This window comes from Lissotriton helveticus, chromosome 7, assembly GCF_964261635.1.
Source record: "Lissotriton helveticus chromosome 7, aLisHel1.1, whole genome shotgun sequence".
Lineage (NCBI taxonomy): Eukaryota > Metazoa > Chordata > Amphibia > Caudata > Salamandridae > Lissotriton > Lissotriton helveticus.
The window spans coordinates 21,624,974-21,640,856 of NC_136068.1; the positions used below are offsets into that span (position 1 = coordinate 21,624,974).

The window sequence follows — 15,883 nt, forward strand, 5'->3', positions numbered from 1 at the left end:
ACTGACAGTAGTGCCAGTGCCAGTGCAAGCTCCACACACATGCCTTTTGGATGCACTACTGACAGCTGGGCGACAGGAATCCCTTCCACACCAGTCAGACATGGGGATGGCTGCAGCAGAGGATGACACACTCACACACACTCACACACACACACACACATGCTCACTCACACACACACACGCTCACACACACACCCATGCACACACACACACATATATATATACACATACTCATATATATACACATGTTATGTTATGTTATGTTAATAACTTTTATTCAGCGCACAGCTGCCCCAGCGAAGGGGCGTCCTGGCGCCTGATCAAGTACCACAACATAACAGATCGCCACTGAGAAGAAGAAATTAATTAACGGAGGTGCACATACACATATATACTCACACACACACACTCTCTCACACACACACATGCACACACACACACACATATATATATATATACACACATACACATATATACTCACACACACACACACACATAAACACACACACACACACACAACCACACACTCATACACACAAACACACACACACACACACACACACACACACAAACACACACACACACACACACACACCCACACACACACACACACACACACACACACACACACACACACACACCCACACACACACACACACACACATATATGCAAACCAGATAGGAACCATACTGTCTGTGCATACCTCTACATGCACTCAGAACAGACGCAGCACTGACACCACCCCTGGTACCGGTCCTGAAATACAGAACCAGTACAGCAAACGTATGAGCACTTCAAGCTTGTCTCACACCTGAACAGACCTATCATACACTGCAGTCAATGCACATGTGTCTCACACACACGCAGGTTAGATCTCAGTAGTGCAAGCTTCTCCCATACATTACTGATACCACATAGATAACAGAGCACACTTACATCTCACTAGAACATGTATAGGACGTCCTCCTCATGCATTATCTCACAGCTGTGAGGGAAAAAGTGATACCCCAGACAAAATACTCTGGAGCAAGGGTGCCTGCTTTGGAGGAATAATATTTTTTGTGCAGGAAGAGGCTCCTTTCTGCACACACAAAAATTAATGGACTCATTTTTATCCTTCTATGTGTGCTGCATAATGCAGCACTAATTGAAAGAGGAAAAAAGGAGGAGAAATAAAATTATGTCTCCTCGTTATGCCTCCTCTGGGGAGTTGTAAGGTTATTTCTCCTCGTTATGCCTCCCCTGGGGAGGTGTAAGGTTATTTCTCCTCGTTATGCCTCCCCTGGGGAGGTGTAGGCGTTTGACACATTCCCCGGTTTACAAGTCAGTGTAAATCTGGGAATGCATCAAAATCCATGGGTATTGCGTGAGGACACCCCCCACAACTCCCATGAAACACATCTTTGATGCACAGTAAGGCAACGCAGCAACTTGTGCTGCTTTGCCTCACTCCATAACTACAAGTAATCTACCCTCTGTGTCCCCGACCGTGTGTATGGCCTTGGAAATATGGGTCTGCACTCAGCACCACTGATGCGTAAAATAAAAGTGATGCAAAGCCAGTGCAATGGGCCTGTAGATAAGCCCATCTGACGTCATACATCTCCAAAGTACAGTCGTGGATGGAGATCACCACATTGAATCTCAACGCACAAAAACTGCATTCGTCATTCCCTCACCCCAAGCTATGAGCATCCCATGACATAGAAAGATCACCTGAACAGCACTGGTATCTCTGCATTACAGTCCCTGTCTGTGTGTTTGTCCGCCACAGTCTAGTCACGCATCTTCTGGGCTGTAAGTAGGCCCCTGGCGGCATTTGCAGGCCCACCAGCAGTAGGACTGGAGAGTAGGGGCACATCTGGCCAAGCCCCAGCGAACTGTACCCAACATTGTAGTGTGATTTGCAGTAGTGTGGGTGTCAGTCCTCTAGTGGGGCATGCCCCCAGCATGGAGCCGCAGTAGCAATCCACAATCAGGTTCTTCACCAGAGCCCCAGTTCCACTCTGTGGCTGTCCTCCAGCCAGCTGGCCAGCCATTGTGTTTCTGCTGCTATGTGGCACAGCTCAAGGTTTTTGACCCGGTCCACTTTCCAGTGTCGGTGCTGAATAGTGCACAGCTATGCCCTGAAATAATGCCATCCCAAATCGATTACTACAACAAGGTGTCTAGAGAACAAAACCAAGACCGGGGTTTCCAGAGCGGGATTTGCAAAATAATAAAGCAGTCTGGGCAGGATCATCATTTTCATAAGCGATACTCGTACTTTCAAAAAGGAGCCTCCGTGTGCGTCAGAATACCACTCTCGCTCGTAGGGATCTGAGCGCACCCCCAAGATTACCCTCCCGCTGTGTATGTACTCATAGAAAACTCAGATCCTGAGTTCAGGGAACGTTCGAGGCTCCAATGGCAGCTCATTATGTGGATCCCCTCGGGTGGAACTGGTGATCTTGCGGATCCCCTCAGGTGGGACTGTGGTGATCTCATGGATCCCCTCATATGGGGCTGTGGTGTCAAGTGGATCCTCCAGGAGGGACTGTGGTGATCTGGATCCATGCGGGTGGGACTGTGGTGATCTCATGGATCCCCTTGTATGGGGCTGCAGTGATCAAGCGCATTTCCCCAGGTGGGACTGAGGTGATCTTGTGGATCTGTGCAGGTGGGATTGTGGTGATCTAGTTGATCCCCTTGGGTTGGACTAAGGTGATCTTGTGGATCCCACAGGTGGGACTGTGGTGATCGAGTGAATCACCGTGGGTGGGACTGTGGTGATCTTGTGGATCCCCACAGGTGGGACTGTGGTGATCTTGTGGATCCCCTGGGTTGGGGCTGCGGTGATCTCCCTAACTGGGAAGACGCAGGTCTTCTCCCAGCTGGAACATAAGCCTGTCACTTCTCACAGACATTTGAGCATTGTAACCCGTCAGGGCACCCCTTTGTGCAGACATGCAGAAGAATAGGAGCATGTTGCCCAAGTATAGCGAGATGTCATGTTCCCTGTCATGAAGAATAGAAGCATGTCACCCATGCATAGCGAGATGTCATGTTCCCCGTCATGAAGCCATATACATAGGCCCCTCCCCTGCTGCCAAACTGCGCCAGCAAACAGCTCTACAGCCAATGCAAACAGCAGGATCTGGGCTTTTTTGTCTCCATGTCCTGTCTGAGGTAGCAGGCTTGCAAAGTTAAAACATATCAAAGACATGGCAACCATTTCCTGCTAGAGAAGAGGAACTGACTTTGATGGTGAAATAAACCCACGCTGAAGTTTTCTGCAGAAGAGTGACAAACTCTGACCACAGACCCAGTGTCTCGTGCCTGTGTGAATCTCGATGGGGTATGAGATGTTTGCCCTGTTTTAACCAGTCCCGGGCTCCCCTATATAGCAGTGTTACCCATTTGGCTCACTCTTGGCCCATGTTGATGCAGGTCATAGTTTTTTGCATATTTCTCCACTGTAAGGTATCAAAGGCCTTACGCAAGCCCACTGATAGACCCACTGCCTTTGGGGCTGTATCTCCTGCAACAAACTGTGAAGGCGCTGGATGTTCAGAGCGGTGCTGCGAAGCAGAATAACGCCATTCTGATCCTCGTGGATCAAGATGTATATATGGGGTTGTAGGCGGGTAGCCAGGACTTTGCTAAGGATTTTGTAATCTAATGTGAGCATTGACAGGGGGCAATATGAAGAGGTGTCCACTGGGTCTTTCTCTGGCTTCAACAAAGCAACCAACAGTGCTTCTCAACAGGTTGGTGTTAGGGCACCCGTCTCCCACACCGCGTTATATAGAGTCGCCTGTTAGGGTAACTATAGTGAGCAGAACAAATAGTAGAATTCCCCAGGCCGCCCATCCACCCCAGGGGACTTCCCTGATGCTAATTGCTTAATGACTCCCCTGATCTCAGGCTCTGAAGTCAATTGGCCAAGGTCCCACTGGGCTGCATCTGAGAGGTGAGGCAGGGTCACCCCGGCCAGGAACCCCTTAATTATATTAGGCCCGATTCACAGAATTAACTTAAGACAAAATCCTAAACTTACTACTTTTGGTATTCACAGAAGTTAGGATTTTGTCTTAAGTTTGTCTTAAGACAGACTTAAGTTAGGATTTTGTCTTAAGTCTGTCTTAAGTTTGTCTTAAGACAAACTTAAGACAAAATCCTAACTTTTGTGAATACCAAAAGTAAGTTTAGCATTTTGTCTTAAGTTAGTTCTGTGAATCGGGTCATAGTCCATGGCAAGGCCCGGACCCGACACAAGGTTGTGTAGTAGCGCACATCTACATGGCCCGCTAGTCTCCATCGTCAGACGCTATGGAATAAACATCATCTCCTACGCGAACGACTCCCAACTCATCCTCTCACTCTCCAATGAACTGGACAAGGCCAGACACAACTTCCATGAAGGCATGAAAGCAGTTGCCAACTGGATGAGAGACAGCTGCTTTCAACTCAACACAGACAAGACAGAAGTACTCATCATGGGTCCTCAACCCAATGCATGGAGCAACTCTTGGTAGCCTCCGACCCTCTGAAACCTTCCCACCCCTTCCAACCAAGCCCGCAACCTCGGAATCATCCTTGACCCCGACCTCAGAATGAACCATCAGATCAACTCAGTCACCTCCACCTGCTTCCGTACCCTACGACTCCTACGCAAGACCTTCAAATGGCTACCCCTCAAACATAGAAAGACCGACACACACGCCCTCATCACCAGCAGACTGGACTACGGCAACGCACTCTACACCGGAATCAACAACAAACTCACCAGCAAATTGCAAAACATCCAGAATGCCACCACCAGACTGATCCTCATCCCACCACGACACTGCCACGTTTCGCAACACCTACAGACACTGCACTGGCTCCCCATAGAGAAAATAATCACTTTCAAGATCCTCACCATGCACACAAAGTCCTCCACAACACCGGACCAGCCTATCTGAACCAGCGACTAAACCTCCACATTCCCCATGGGGCCCTATATTCAGCCCAGCTTTCTCCTGCAGAAGTACCCAGCATCAGGAAAACCAGAACAGGAGGACGCTCCTTCTCATATCTCGCAGCCAACGCCTGGAACGCCCTACCCATCCACATCAGACAAAGCACCTCCCTCCCCAGCTTCACGAAGGAACTGAAGACTTGGCTTTTTTAATCCACCTCACCGGCACACGCTACACTCCCCCCCAGCACCTTGAGATCCTAATGGGTGAGTAGCTGCGCTTTATAAACATTGATTGATTGATGCTCGCACTGAGGAGTTCAGGGAGACAGGTGGAGTCTAGCAGAGATGCAACCTCTAGGGCTTGCATCCTAGTCTCCAGGGTATTCAGCTAGAGACTCTAGATTTTTGCATACTCCAGGTTGTATGGCCATACACCGGCCCCTAATCGCCACCTTAAATGCCTCCCAGAACACTGCTATCAGCACTGATCCCTGATTATGAGGGAAATATTTACTAATCACTTCCCATAGGGAGCCATGGAATACCGCGTCAGACAGGAATTCCGGTCAGAGTTGCCATGTAGGGATTGGGGTCTGCCATCTCCCCAGTGCAAGCACAACATGAGTGGATTATATGTAAGTACGGCCCAGATATTCTGGCTGCATAGCCTGGTCTGTGACTGCTGGAGATGCAGAGATCCCATCCAGTTGCACATAGAAGGCATGCACTGGCGAGTAAAACAAATGCACCAGCTTCAGGCCATGGTGGAGCCACCAAACACTCATGGAAAGTGGCGGCTAGTTTCCAGATGGGGCAGTCTGTTAGTGGAGGGAAGATCTGTTTAATGATATACATGCCACACAATTGAAATCACATCCCAGTATCCTAGAAGCTGGCAAGGTTATACTTAAGTATGGTGCCAAGGATTCCAGGAATGCGTTCTAATTGATACTGGGGGCATAGATGCTGCCCAGCTCCAAAGGTCTCTGCAAGGGTGCCAGCAAGCAGTAGGCATTGCCTTTCATCGTCAGTGAGCTGGGACTCGCAGAGGAAGTGGAGCCCCGCAGAGATCCATATGAGTATCTCCCTGCGAAAGAGTTTCCTAGAGGAAGGCGATGTCCACCACCCTCAGCACCAAGTAATAATGCATCAGGTGTCATGTACGGCCAAGTGCATCCCCATGACATTCCAGGTGAGGATCTTGTCACAGAGGGTTTGCGTGGACATACGGTGAGTCTCCTGGGTATTTTAGTATGACCCAGCAGAAAGCCATGGGCCACAAACACATCGAAGCGAGGCCCAAAAGTATGCAGACGTCGGTGTGTGACCAGTGGTAGAACAAGTGTGAGGAACTCCGCGTGCCTTATGTGTACCAACAACCCAACACTTCCTTCTAACCAACCGGGCACACCGACAATGGTCAGACGCCCAGACCACAAGCCCTGTTGTGTCTGTGCCATCATGTGGCACTAAGGAGGCCGCCCTCCTATGGGGGCCCCCTGCGTGGGCCACAGGCAGCCTCATTCTGCCGGTATAAGCTGCAGAGCCCCCCTGGTGGGGCCTCAGTGCCCGCCATGGCAGCCCACCGTCAGTGCGCACCCCCCCCCCCCCGATATGTGTTGGTTCTTAAGGGTGCAGGATGAGTGATGCCAACTCGATGCAAAATCTTTCTGGATCTGGGTTACAGTGTCTCCAAGTCCTGGGTGATGTAGCAGGCCTGTAGAGTTAAAAATATAACCAAAGACATGGCAAGCGTTTCCTGCTAGAGAAAGAGGTACTGCCTATGGTTGTGAAATAAACCCAAGCAGAAGTGTTTCTTAGAAGAGTGACAAACTCAAACCACAGACCCAGGGAGTCACAGCTGGTGAGAGGGGAGGAGGCATCCTTGCAGCAGAGGGCTGGAGGAGACAGTCTGAAGACAAGGCACAAGCACACACACAGGAAAGGATCAGATTGTGGAAGGCTCAGGAGCCCTGTCTCTGCAGACAGGGAAGTGAGGACACAGGGCCACTGCAGGCACACTTGCTGCACACAGGAGTCCTGTCTCTGCAGACAGGGGAGTGAGGACACAGGGCGGGATCTCCACACTGAACTCTTCTTCCAGCTCAAGTGTGAGCTCAGCTCGTGGTGTTTGACGCACAATGGTGATTTCCCTGAAGAGCTGGAGACCGGGTGGACGAGTTCATGGCGGCTGGGGCTGGATCCACACAGGTGAGGCAACTCACAGTGAGACACCATGACCGGTGCCTGTAGTTCCTGCACACAGGAGATTCCCAGGGTCACACATTGTGTCATTTAGAGACAGAGGACACTGACCTCATATCATTACTAATTAATTGCATTGTTGGTAGCTTCAGCATCTAAGATTGTGGAAAGCCATGTCTCCCATGAATGACGTAAGCATGACGTAAGCAGGAGATACAAGAGGCAGGCGTGTTTCTGAATTGTTCTTTAATATGTTCTTTCATTGTTTGTATAATGGACTTAGAAGACCTTGAGAAGTCTTCCAAGAACATAGGTTGGGAATTAAAGAGGTGACGGAGTAAGACAGGGTGAGTGTTCCTACAGTTAGTGCACTACAGTTACAAGATGTGTACTTTTTGTGTGCACTGTTGGTCCTAATTGTGAACTATTCGTGAACCAGTGTTATAAGGTGACCTAATGCCTCCTAATCTCCAGGGTGAGAGTTGTTTACTGTCCATGACCTCTATCCGGGGTCACGTGCCCTGGTATCTGGGAGACCTTCATCTCTTTGCATGACCTTCATGAGACCTTGATCCGCAAGGAGATGAACTGGGAGAAGGTGAAGAGTAGGGAGCCTGATGTGTGTTCGGAGCCCTCTCCAGAGTGCTCCTACCTTGGGGAGTGTGTCCTGGGAGGAAGTTGTAGAGACGGGAGCCTGATGGGTGGACAGAGCCCTCTCCAGAAAAGGACCGCCTTGTGGAACAGTGGTGGGGGGTCTTTGAGACAACGCAAAGTCAACAGTAAGATTTGCAAAGCCGTGCAAGGGAGATTTGTGGCACGTCACACAGCTTTGTAAAGAAATGCAACACAATGAAGTTACACGTGCTGCGTTTCACTGCATTTCTACTTGGGGGGCATTATATGGGTGGAGTGTTGCCTTGCGTCCACCCCTGGATGATGGCACATTCCAAATTTACAAGGACGAGTAAACCGGGGAATGTGTGAACACTGGAGTGTATCGAGGAGAAGCATCTATATTTCTCCTCATTATTTTATCTTTCCACAGGAGCTGCATTCTGCAGCGCACATAGAAAGAGGGAATGTCTTGATGCCTTAATTTTGTGCAGGAAATTATACTTTCCTGCACAAAAACAATCCCGTCTCTACTGCAGGCGCTATTGTGCAAGGGTGCCTGCGTTGGCGCTAGGCAGCACACCGTGCACCAGTGCAAGGAGAGAGCTGGAATGATCCATATCTTTGTAAATAGTGTGTATTTCTGCTCTCTCCCTTTCACGCAGCGCAGGAGCGTTGCTTGATGCGCTGCAGTGCGTGAACGTTTCGTAAATGTGCCCTACATGTGGTGAGAACCTACAGGCAGGTCACTCTGTTCCAGAGACCCTCAGATCTCCAAACCCACAGATTTATTGATCCAGTCCAGTGAGGCGGCTTCGATGAGGGAATTGATGAGATGCAGACCCCTGTTATTGCCAATATCTGCTATCAGGGCTGGTGGGGGAAGTGACGCATCTTTCATGGTAGGCGTGGCCTCCTCTGTGACCCTACAGCTCACTCGAGAGTCACCCCTTGTGTCTGTCCAGAAGTAAAGGTTGATCGGGTTAAACTGCTGAAGCCTTCGTAATGGACATTAGGGGTCTCGGGTCAGTGATGCTGCCCAGGTTTGTGGAGACTGGTCACGGTTACTGAGTTAACACCGAGTAGAGTGAAGAGTCAAGACCCTTCTTTAGACCACACTCTCTGTGAGAGCAGGACATAGGCTGAGTTTACAGGAGCTTGGGTAAACTGTTGTTTAGATTTTGTATTATATGGTAACCCTGGCATAGGATTATGGAATTAACTGGGGGAATAATTATGTATATTTTATAAGGTCGTTTTTCTCGAATTAATTGTGATACTTGTGTATTTATTTAAAATAAGTTGTATAGGACTTCAAGTGTAGAAGTTGCCGCTCTGCTCTGATATTGTGATGCTTTTGTGTAATCCATTCCTCTAGTTACAGTCGACTTTGTCTCTTCGCACCCACTGGTGTCTGTTGTTTTTGGGGTTCAGCCGCAGCGCCTCTAATGTTGTTTCTCTTCTGTGTTTTCTTTCAGCCTGGGTGACGTCAGTCTGGGTGACGTCATTGTTCCAGTGCACAGCGGCGCAGCTGTCAATCACTCCAGATGTGGTGACCACGGCGGTGGGAGACAACGTCACCCTGTCTCTGCGGTACGAGGGGCGCTTCCGGTTCTGTCATTGGTTCAGGGACGGAGGGGCAGACGGAGATTACCTCATCCTCAGTCTCTTTGGCAGCTGTCCTCCTGTCTATGGTCTTCAATCCACCGGGCGAGAGTCTCTGCTCCCGGACGGGTCTCTGCGGATCACAGATGTGCAGACGGATCACACCGGAAACTACACCGTGGAAATGTACGTGGACCCGGGGGTGCAACATCAGGCCAGAGCACAGCTCAGAGTGCACGGTAAGGGCGGCCACACCTGTCCTGGCACTGCCACCCAGGCCTAGTGCTAGGGCGGTGCGATGGGTGCCACTGCACCGGGAGCTGACTTGGGGTCGGGGCATCATTTTCCGAAGTATATAATCATTTTAAAAGCACCTCCTGCTGCGGCGTTTCTGGCCTCCAGCAATGTTAAGGCATCAATTAAAATGTCAAGGGAACTCCGGTGAAGTGTTGTCTCATCCTAAGGTAACGCAGAGGGTTAAAGTGCCTGCTGCTAAGAACGTGTACGATGTAAACAACAAAGTGCATATAATGTAAATAGGTCAGTGGGTTCCTGCTTTTACAAGAGAGCTCCTTTTGTTACTTGTCTTTTATAAGTCAAAATTCTAATATAGAACATTGAGCTATTAACTGCAATCAAAGAGCTGCAAACTGCGAGGTATATGTTAGAGCTATATGCTTTTTTTGCCCAGTCTTTCAGCATCCTAATCTTGCCCAAAGGGTTCATTTAATTGGAAAACAATTCTTATTATTAAAGAGAACCCCTAACCATGATGTTATGTTTTACATTCTGAATTAGCGCCTTACCAGAATAAGGACTCTTAAACTATATTGCCTACCAGCATCGATGGCATGTCACTCCTACACTACTCCTCGTAGTCCTGTCTGATGCAACATTTCCTATACACTGATTTACACACATATCATTCAGCTAGATTCATGAACGAAAATTTGGCTCGCAAAGGGCCAGATTTTCAGAATCTGGCCCTTTGCGAGCGCAATTTTTGCATTTGGGATTCATCATCCCAAATGCAAAAATCGCTATTTGCGAAATCGCATATTTGTGAGGAATTACATTTAAGGAATCTCTATTTGAGATTCCTTAAATGCAATTCAAGAAACTTTAAAAAAATGCGAATTTGCAATTTCCGGCCGCTATTTACCACGAAGTCTGACTTTCCTGGTAAATAGCGAAAACTTAGAAAAATGCACTTTAGTGCATTTTTCTAAGTGGTATGTTACACACACACATGTCCTTTGGACATGTGTGTGTGCAACATAAGGCTACATTTCCATTTCAGGGGTGCTACAGGGTGTCCTTTGGACACCCCTGGCACCCTTGAAATCGCATTCTTATTTGCGATTAGCAAATTGCTAATCGCAAATAAGGATTGACTCCCCATTCATTCCTATGGGCCTTTAGGCCCGTAGGAATGAATGGGGAGTTATTCCTTATTTGCGATTAGCAATTTGCTAATCGCAAATAAGGAGGCTGTAGGAATCGCAATTTCTTTTGCAATTTCTACATAAATCCCGATTTGAGAGTCCTTAATAGCGATTCCTTAATAATCGCTATTAAGGACTCGCAAATCGGGACCATGATGAATCTACCTGATTGTCTCTGTGCAATGTTTGTGTGATGTAAAGTGCTCAGACACCTTACACTGGTATGAGAGGTGCTATAAATCGAAATGAATCTGAGAGTCAGTGGTTACGGAGACTTGAGGGGGCACGGTTAAAGGGTGCTAGTGAAGGAATCCGTGGCAGAGGTGCTCATTGGGGGGCGCCAACAGACATTGTCGCACAGCGCGCCACCAGTGCTAAGGCCGGCCCTGCTGCCACCTGTACACACTTGTCTTACTCCAGGAGCTCGGGGTCTTGTGTGACCCTCGGACACTTGGATACTTGTCTTACTCCAGGAGCTCAGGGTCTTGTGTGACCCTCGGACACTTGGATACTTGTCTTACTCCAGGAGCTCAGGGTCTTGAGTGACCCTCGGACACTTGTCTTACTCCAGGAGCTCAGGGTCTTGAGTGACCCTCGGACACTTGTCTTACTCCGTGAGCTCGGGGTCTTGAGTGACCCTCGGACACTTGTCTTACTCCAGGAGCTCGGGGTCTTGTGTGTGACCCTTGGACACTTGTCTTACTCCAGGAGCTCAGGGTCTTGAGTGACCCTCGGACACTTGTCTTACTCCAGGAGCTCAGGGTCTTGAGTGACCCTCGGACACTTGTCTTACTCCAGGAGCTTGGGGTCTTGTGTGACCCTCGGACACTTGTCTCACTCCAGGAGCTCGGGGTCTTGAGTGACCCTCGGACACTTGTCTTACTCCAGGAGCTCGGGGTCTTGTGTGACCCTCGGACACTTGTCTTACTCCAGGAGCTCAGGGTCTTGTGTGACCCTCGGACACTTATCTTACTCCAGGAGCTCAGGGTCTTGTGTGACCCTCGGACACTTATCTTACTCCAGGAGCTCAGGGTCTTGTGTGACCCTCGGACACTTGTCTTACTCCAAGAGCTCGGGGTCTTGTGTGACCCTTGGACACTTGTCTTACTCCAGGAGCTCAGGGTCTTGTGTGTGACCCTTGGACACTTGTCTCACTCCAGGAGCTCGGGGTCTTGTGTGTGACCCTCGGACACTTGTTTTACTCCAGGAGGTCAGGTCTTGTGTGACCCTCGGACACTTGTCTTACTCCAGGAGCTTGGGGTCTTGTGTGACCCTTGGACACTTGTATTACTCCAGGAGCTCAGAGTCTTGAGTGACCCTCGGACACTTGTCTTACTCCAGGAGCTCAGGGTCTTGTGTGATCCTCGGACACATGTCTTACTCCAGGAGCTCAGGGTCTTATGTGACCCTCGGACACTTGTCTTACTCCAGGAGCTCAGGGTCTTGTGTGTGACCCTCGGACACTTGTTTTACTCCAGGAGCTCAGGATCCTGTGTGACCCTTGGACACTTGTCTTACTCCTGGAGCTCAGGGTCTTGTGTGACCCTCGGACACTTGTCTTACTCCAGGAGGTCAGGTCTTGTGTGACCCTCGGACACTTCTCTTACTCCAGGAGCGCGGGGTCTTGTGTGACCCTCGGACACTTGTCTTACTCCAGGAGGTCAGGTCTTGTGTGACCCTCGGACACTTGTCTTACTCCTGGAGCTCAGGGTCTTGTGTGACCCTCAGACACTTGTCTTACTCCAAGAGCTCGGGGTCTTGTGTGTGACCCTCAGACACTTGTCTTACTCCAGGAGCTCAGGGTCTTGAGTGTGACCCTCGGACACTCGTCTTACTCCAGGAGCTCGGGGTCTGGTGTGACCCTCGGACACTTGTCTTACTCCAGGAGCTCGGGGTCTTGTGTGACCCTAAGAAACTTGTCTCACTCCAGGAGCTCGGGGTCTTGTCTGTGACCCTCCACACTTGTCTTACTCCAGGAGCTCGGGGTCTTGTGTGACCCTCGGACACTTGTCTTACTCCAGGAGCTCGGGGTCTTGTGTGACCCATGGACACTTGTCTTACTCCAGGAGCTCGGGGTCTTGTGTGACCCTCGGACACTTGTCTTATGTCAGGATTCTGCCCCATAGTCCTCTTTCTCTTGCCATGTACACGGAGCCCATGTGATGCTAGGTGGGGTTAAAAGGCTGATTTTCCCTGTTCCCGGTGCTCGTTATCTAGAATTGTGGTTCCTGGTTCTTGCTGGGAGCTGTATTAGTACCTTGGGAATTTTGCATTATTCACGGGCTCGTGATATTTCCCTTCTTGTTTTTTGGCACTTGATATTCCCTTTCCCCCTCTGGATTCCCCTGGACTCTTCCTTTCGTGTTTGTTCCTGGGTTTAATTGTGTGTTACTGTGTTTTGTCTCGTTTTGTGTTTGTAGTCACCTTCTGTGTGGTTGGAGTCATTTTATCCCGGCTGGGATCAAGGAGTGGCTGGGGCTCAGGCGCTTCTTGCGGGAATCAGTGGTCCGGCTGGATTACCCGGTGATTCCTGGTGTTGTTTGTTTAGCTGACGCTGCCCCGCACTTCCGCCTTTTGTGCAGTCTATCCACCTCGTTGTGCGGAGGCGGAGTGCCGGTTTGGGCGTTTCCGGGTTCCTGGCCAGCGCACAACGAAGCCTGTGTTGTGCTGTGCTTCTTTCCCAGTGTTGACCTGTTTTGGTCCCCTTTTTGCGTCCTGTGAGGAAGACTCTAAGTGGACTATCAAACGGAGGTTTTTTCAGTCGTTTTCACGACTTTTTCCTCCTCTTCCCCTGGTCCCCATTGGTCCCAAGTCTCCTAAAGCGGGATTCCCACCGTCTAGTCCTTCCTTCCCCTGGTTTTGCCCCCCTGCCCCCTGCTTGCTGGACTTCGCATTTACTCCTGGACGGAGCACTCCACCCGGCGATTATCACAGCATTCGTGGGTAAGGAGGAGTGTTATGGGGTGGTGTGTGGGGGCATGAGAAGAGAAAGAGGGCTGATGTATTTAGACTTATGACATCTGTTGTTTTTTGTGTGGCAGACGGTGATTCAGCCAGTCCCCTGTGATACAGTACGTGGAGTAACGTGGTCCCGGCAGAAGGACCCTTCCCCTTGGAGAGGAGACCTAGGATCCCTTGTCTGTCCTTCCCTTATTCCCGCCCCCTGTCCCTTGCCAGTCCGTTGGCCCATGGTACTATCTATGGTGTGAGCCGCGGAGTGGTAGGTTCAGAGGAACGGGGTTTTCTTCGCTCCTGCAGTGCATGGGCATAGCTGGGCAGGAGCTAACAGAATAACGAGCCCACGTAATAATTGCACTGCCTGAGCGACGATGGATGAGGATGTGGGGCTACGGCTGGTACATCTCCCACTTTACAGGATGTCATGGGTGCTTTGACTGCCCTCCAAAGCCAGATTCATGATTTACGACAAGAGAATGTGGCCATGAAGCAGGAGGTTGGGGCACTACTTAGTAGGGAAAGGGTGCAGCTTAGGACTCCTCAGGCTCAGGTGATCCATCCAGCCACTTTCCAATACTCTGGTGGGCAAGGGCAGGGAGCTAGTGGGGGGGTACCGGTAGCGGTTACTGTGAACACTCCTGTTCCTGTACCATTGGCACCGCCAGAGAGGTTCGCAGGGGATAGCGCCAAATTTGGCACTTTTATGAATACATGCCAACTGCACTTTATGTGCAAACCAACTGCTTTTCCCAATGATTCGGCCAAAGTGGCGTTTACGATATCATACTTGGCTGGTACAGCGGCACAGTGGGCTATACCCCTAGTAGATAGGGATGATCCGGTGCTAACCAACTATCCTGTGTTTAAAGAACTGATGCGTGGTTTGTTCGCAAAACACGCCTTTATGCAGGCAAGTGACGCAGAACTATTGAAATTAAGACAAGGACGTCAGGACCTGTTAACATACATTTCTACCTTTAATCGTTTGGTGTCGGAGACACATTGGCCCGAGGATAAGAGGACTTCTTTATTTTATCAGGGATTGTCCGAAGATCTGAAGGACATAGTCTCACAGGTAGTAGATCCCCCACTTGACTGTGCAGCTTTTATCGATTTAGTAGTCAAGTTGAACCATCGCCTAGCGGAGAGACGGGGGGAGAAGAGTCGTTATCAGGCGCCAAGGGGAGGGTTTGTGAAGCCCGATAATAAGTCCCTGGGAGCTGGAGAGACAAAGGGTGTGTCTGAGCCAATGGAGATAGGCGGAGTAAGGGGGCCTTTGTCCGATGAGGAAAAGAAACGAAGGAGAGAGATGGGTCTGTGTTTGTATTGTGGCCAGGGTGGGCACTTTGCGAGGGAATGTCCCGTAAAACCCTCTGGATCCTCTTATGGAAAGAGGGTGGCTTGTTTGTACCATGAAAGGAAGGATCGGCAGTATGAGGTGCTTGGGGCAGTAGATAGGGCTCCTAGGCACTTCATTATTAATGCTCATCTGGTACTTGGCGGAGAGAGTAGAGTGCCGGTATCGGTGTTGTTGGATTCGGGGGCTACAGGGAACTTCCTCGACATCACGTTGGCCAAAAAACTGAATGTTCCGTGTTGCGTAAAAGATCAGCCTGAACCTGTGCGGGCGATCGATGGCACCGAATTAACATCGGGATCAATTACAAAGAGGACGGTGCCTTTGTGTCTGGTGTGTGAAAACGGACACTCAGAGATGGTGTGCTTTGACCTCATAGACGCTCCCTCTTTCGGGATGGTCTTGGGTGTGCCATGGTTGCAGGAGCACAATCCCAGGATAGATTGGGTACAAAGGCTAGTGTCTCTTGATTCCTCGTATTGTTTAAAACACTGCTATAAGGATGCAGGTGAAAAGGAGTTGTCATTGTCCTGTGCTGCCACTGACATGGATGCAGTACCTTTGCAATATCAGGAGTTCAGGGAGGTATTCGATGCAGAAGAGGCGCAGGGCTTGCCCCCACACAGATCATTTGATTGTAAGATCGATCTTATTCCTGGGGCGCCTCTTCCTTGTAGTAGGGTGTATGCTCTCTCTGAGCTGGAGGAGTTGCACCTGAAGGTGTATCTCGATGAGATGCTGCGTCTGGGGTTTAT

General features: G+C 49.9%; 1 protein-coding gene across 1 annotated transcript in view; it reads left to right on the top strand.

Moving 5' to 3' along the window:
• Nucleotides 1-7,087: 7,087 nt before the first annotated feature.
• Nucleotides 7,088-15,883, top strand: part of LOC144768892 (uncharacterized) — a 195,605-nt gene continuing 186,809 nt past the window's right edge. The window contains exons 1-2 of the mRNA XM_078652906.1: nucleotides 7,088-7,157; nucleotides 9,257-9,607. Coding sequence (XP_078509032.1) covers nucleotides 7,088-7,157; nucleotides 9,257-9,607 — 421 coding nt within the window. The remainder of the gene's footprint in view (nucleotides 7,158-9,256; nucleotides 9,608-15,883) is intronic.